Source organism: Neomonachus schauinslandi, chromosome 5, assembly GCF_002201575.2.
Source record: "Neomonachus schauinslandi chromosome 5, ASM220157v2, whole genome shotgun sequence".
In the NCBI taxonomy this organism is placed as follows: domain Eukaryota; kingdom Metazoa; phylum Chordata; class Mammalia; order Carnivora; family Phocidae; genus Neomonachus; species Neomonachus schauinslandi.
Genome location: NC_058407.1, coordinates 175553096 through 175557633, shown reverse-complemented (window position 1 = coordinate 175557633; position 4538 = coordinate 175553096). Strand labels below are relative to the sequence as shown.

Here is a 4538-nt window from a genome sequence, read left to right as displayed (position 1 = left end):
CGCCCCCGCGCCCCGCCGCCGGCCCCGCCGGCCCCCCGCGCGAGATGATGGACGGCCGCCTCCTGGAGCATCCGCATGCCCAGTTCGGGGGCTCGCTGGGCGGCGTGGTGGGCTTCCCCTACCCGCTGGGCCACCACCACGTGTACGAGCTGGCCGGCCACCAGCTGCAGTCGGCCGCCGCCGCCGCCGCGGCCGCCTCGGTGCCCTTCTCCATCGACGGCCTGCTCAGCGGCTCGTGCGCCGCCGCCGCCGCCGCCGCCTCGGTGGTCAACCCCACGCCGCTGCTGCCGGCCGCCTGCGGGGTGGGAGGCGACAGCCAGCCCTTCAAGCTGTCAGGTAGGTGCGGCGGGCGGGGAGGGCACGGGGGGCAAGCAGGGCACCCTTGTCGGGCGCGGGAGTTGGGTCGCGGGCGGCTGTAGAGCGGGCGCCGGCTGCCGAGGCTCAGGGCGCTCTCGGTCCGCCACCCCGGCGCAGGGCCCCCAGGCCCGGGCGGCCGACAGGTACGGAGGGGGTGGATGTGGCTTGGGCCCTGGCTGAGCCGTGCGGCGTCCTGTGCGTGCCCGCAGACTCGGGGGACCCCGACAAGGAGAGCCCGGGCTGCAAGCGGCGGCGCACCCGCACCAACTTCACGGGCTGGCAGCTGGAAGAGCTGGAGAAGGCGTTCAACGAGAGCCACTATCCCGACGTGTTCATGCGCGAGGCGCTGGCGCTGCGCCTGGATCTGGTCGAATCCCGCGTGCAGGTAAAGACCCGCCGTCCCTCCCGGGAGCCAGCATCCCGCCACTAGGCCCGCCCGGCGCCGGCCCCGCCTTTGTTCTAGGTGGGGGACCGCGGCCCCACTTCCGAGCCTCCCCAGCGCTCGCCTGCCCGGAGGTGGTGCTGCGGTTCCGGGGCTCAGAGCCTCGCGGGGAGAAAGCCCCAGGCGGCTTGGGAGGGGCCGACGACGGCCCAAAGTAGCCAGAAGAGCAGCTGCGTCCGAACCGGGTGCTGCGTGGTGGGGGTCGGGCGACGAAATGGGCGCGAAATGAGGTCTCCGAGGGCTGGGCGGGAGAAGCGGCGGTGAGGGGAGGGGGGGAGCCAGCCGGGCTAGGATCTGGAAGAAACCCGGAGTAGGTAGACCCCGCGCCTCCTGGCCCTCGCCCGGGGTGTCCGGGCACCGGCCTGGAGCAAACCCGTTTGTTTGCTTCTCTCTCGCCTCTAAAATATTCAGGTGGAGACCTGTATTTATTCTTCGCTTTGCAGGAGGTTAGCTGAGGAAGGGGAGGCGGAAACTTACACAGTTGACACATGTGGGGGGGTCTGAATCTTTACTACTCTCAGTTATATCTCCCCCACCCCACCCCCCATACTTCGATTTCATTCGGAGACTGCCCGCGTTATTCTTTTTAAAAATACAGCGTCTATGTGGTGGATTAAAAATTCAAGATGAATTGTGCATAATCAGATGTTTCCCCGAAGTATAGAAATCTTTTTCTGGGGTCGGTGTGGTGGTGAGTGGGGTGTGCGGCTGCAGCTGTGGGTGCAGCAGGGCTTTGAGGCAGAGGACGGCAAGATGCCTGTTTAGCACCAATAGCTTTGTCTAAAAAGGTGTTCTCGACCTGTGCTTGCACTGCCCCTCATGACCTCTTCTGTTTGTAAATCCTTTCGTCTAATTTGTGTAAGTGTCTTAAGCAAAGACCTCTTCGTTTCTCCCCTGTACAATAATGAGCATTTCTTGGTGACAAGTGAGCGTGGAATTTGCACCAAAAAAAGAAGTATTAGAAGGAAGGAAGGAAGGAAAAAAGCAGTTACAGCCTTGGAGAGGTTACAGCTTAAAACCCGCACCTTGGCACCAGCAAGGCTCCCTGTGACTGGGCTGGGCCTGCTATTGTGCGGGGTCTCTCCGTGGTCACAACAAAGAATTCGAATTATTGCAATCTCTTGGGGAGGGTGGTGTGCCTGAGGCTCAGCAGGGATTTGACTGTGTGTGTGGTGGGGAGCCAGTGTCTAGGGCTGCTGTTCCCCAGGTCAAGGGCTGCAGGGAGGGTACAAGAGGCTGGATGGGCCCAGGCCTCCTCTGCACCGCCTGGCAACTGGCCTCTTGCTTTCCTGTCTGCCTTGCTCCCTGGCCTAGGCCAAGCACAACTGGTTTCAGGGGCTGTGTTGGTGTGTTGGCCTGGAGCCCCCAGAAAGAAGGACGTGTGCGAATGTGTTGGGGGGCAGGCTGCTGGAAACCCTCCCCCTAAGTTTGGCTTCCCAGGACCTTCTAGAAGAAGCAGCACCCAGATTTCCCTTCACGGGACACCCCCAGATCTGGCCTTTGACTCAGTCTCCAGGGGGCCGAAGACAGGTGTGGAGGGCAGCTGAGCCCAGCCACTGGTGGTCCTCAGGCCAGACGGCCAGCACCAGGCCAGGCAGGCCGCTTAGAACAGAAGCTGTGAGAAGCCAAGAGGGGCGAGGAGGGGCCCTGCTCCCAGCCTGCCTCCCGACCAGGAACCAGACGCCCTCAGGGGCCAGACCTGCAGTGCCCAACGAAGGGGCAGCTCCCAGTTCCCCGAGGTGAGAAGCCAGAGTGGGAAGCTGGCCGAGAGGCCCCCATCTACCTCTTTCTGGGTGGAAAAGATGCTCTTTGGAACCTGCAGCTTGAGTGCCGAAACCCAGCTCAGGGCCGGCCGGGCCGCGTGCCTTGGCTCCCGCCCCCTGGCCGGAGCCGAGGTTGTACAGGCCTGTCTGGGGGGAGTGGGGACGCCCGAAGCCCCAGCGGCAAGCCCGCCGCCTGATTGTGCCTTCCTTTCCCCTATCCGGCTGCTCTAGGTCTGGTTCCAAAACCGCCGGGCCAAGTGGAGGAAGAAGGAGAACACGAAGAAGGGCCCGGGGCGGCCGGCTCACAACTCACACCCGACCACGTGCAGTGGCGAGCCAATGGATCCAGAGGAGATCGCGCGCAAAGAACTGGAGAAGATGGAGAAAAAGAAGCGCAAGCATGAGAAGAAGCTGCTGAAGAGCCAGAGCCGCCACCTGCACTCGCCGGGCGGCTTGTCCCTGCACAGCGCACCCAGCTCCGACAGCGACAGCGGCGGCGGCGGCCTCTCCCCGGAGCCGCCCGAGCCGCCGCCGCCGGCCGCCGCGTCCAAGGGCCCTAGCGCGCACGCCGCCGGCGCCGCCGGTTCCGCGCCCGCACCGCCGGGCGAACCGCCCGCTCCCGGCACCTGCGACCCCGCCTTTTACCCGAGCCAAAGAAGTGGCGCCGGCCCGCAGCTGCGGCTAGGCCGCCCCGCGGACAAGAATGCGGCCCCGTGTGCGCCCGGGGCGGCGGTGGAACGTGGCGCCGCCGGCCTGCCGAAGGCCAGCCCGTTCAGCGTGGAGAGCCTGCTGTCCGACTCGCCGCCGCGCCGGAAAGCCGCCCCCGCCAACGCCGCGGCCGCCGCCGCCGCGGCCGCGGCCGCCGGGCTGGACTTCGCGCCGGGGCTGTCGTGCACGCCGCGGACCCTCATTGGCAAGGGCCACTTCCTGCTCTACCCGATCACGCAGCCGCTCGGCTTCCTGGTGCCGCAGGCCGCGCTCAAGGGTGCAGCGGGTCCGGAGCCTGCGCCGAAGGACGCGCCGCCGGCACCCGCCGCGCCGCCCGCGCCGCCCGCTCAGGCCAGCTTCGGGGCCTTCCCGGGGCCCGGCGGTGCTCCGGACTCGGCCTTCGCGCGCCGCAGCCCCGACGCCGTCGCCTCCCCGGGGGCCCCGACCCCGGCGCCCTTCCGGGACGCGGCCCTGGCTGCGGCCGAGGGCGGCGGCGGGGATTGCGCGGAATCGGGGGCCGCCTGCCCAGCGGCCGCACTGCCGCCCCCTCTCGCGCCGTCGCCCGGGCCGGGCCCGCGGGCTCCCAGCCCCGCTGGGGAGCCGGCTTTGTGCGGGGCCCCAGAGCCAGGCGCCGAGCCCGGACCCAGCGCGCCGGACGGCGAGGAGGTGGACATGGACTGAGGGGCGGCGGGGCCGAGAGAGGCGCTCAGCCGGCCCGCGCCCGCTCGCTCAGGCTCGACTCACACAACGAAATCAGGTGATCGGCTTAGAAACACTGCTTTCTCCTTTTTCTTCTGCTTTCTTCCTTTTATTATTATTATTTTTTTTAAGAAAACCGCTGTATCAATTCGGACCTAGGCAGCAACCGCAGGACTTGGGGTGAGACCCTCCTCCTCTCGGGGGAGCAAAAAACAAAAACCCCATATCCCCCACAAAAACCCACAACAAGAATCCTCAGCCTTGTAAAATGCAAAAATGTCTAAGAATATTTATATATGTACCATTTTTGATAAATAAAGCTGGTCAAACGCAAGCTCTCAGGTCCATCTTTTTCAAATTTCCGAGCGCCCAGTATGGCCCCTCCTCCCCTTCGTATTACACTCCTCTCCCCGCGGGCGGGGCAGGGACGAGGCTCCTCACCTCCCCCGAGGTCCGCGCTTAATGCCTCCTTTTGTGTGCGTGTGTGTTTGTGTTTTCTGATTGAACAAATTTATGCATCCGCAGCTCCCCCTCTCCTGCCCTCCCTCGCGCTCCCCCTCCCACCCGGC

The 4538-nt window shown here is 65.6% G+C and overlaps 1 protein-coding gene across 1 annotated transcript; it reads left to right on the top strand.

Annotated features, from left to right (window-relative positions):
• Positions 1-44: 44 nt before the first annotated feature.
• On the top strand, positions 45-3951 carry UNCX (UNC homeobox). The gene is made up of 3 exons (XM_021680158.1): positions 45-336; positions 567-742; positions 2794-3951. The coding sequence occupies exons 1-3, from the start codon at positions 45-47 to the stop codon at positions 3949-3951; spliced, it is 1626 nt and encodes a 541-aa protein (XP_021535833.1).
• Positions 3952-4538: the final 587 nt, after the last annotated feature.

Coding starts and splice junctions, on each gene's coding strand:
- UNCX (XM_021680158.1), top strand. CDS start 45: ATGATGGACGGCCGCCTCCTGGAGCATCCGCATGCCCAGTTCGGGGGC. Junction 337..566: donor CCAGCCCTTCAAGCTGTCAG/GTAGGTGCGGCG, acceptor GCGTGCCCGCAG/ACTCGGGGGACCCCGACAAG. Junction 743..2,793: donor TGGTCGAATCCCGCGTGCAG/GTAAAGACCCGC, acceptor CGGCTGCTCTAG/GTCTGGTTCCAAAACCGCCG.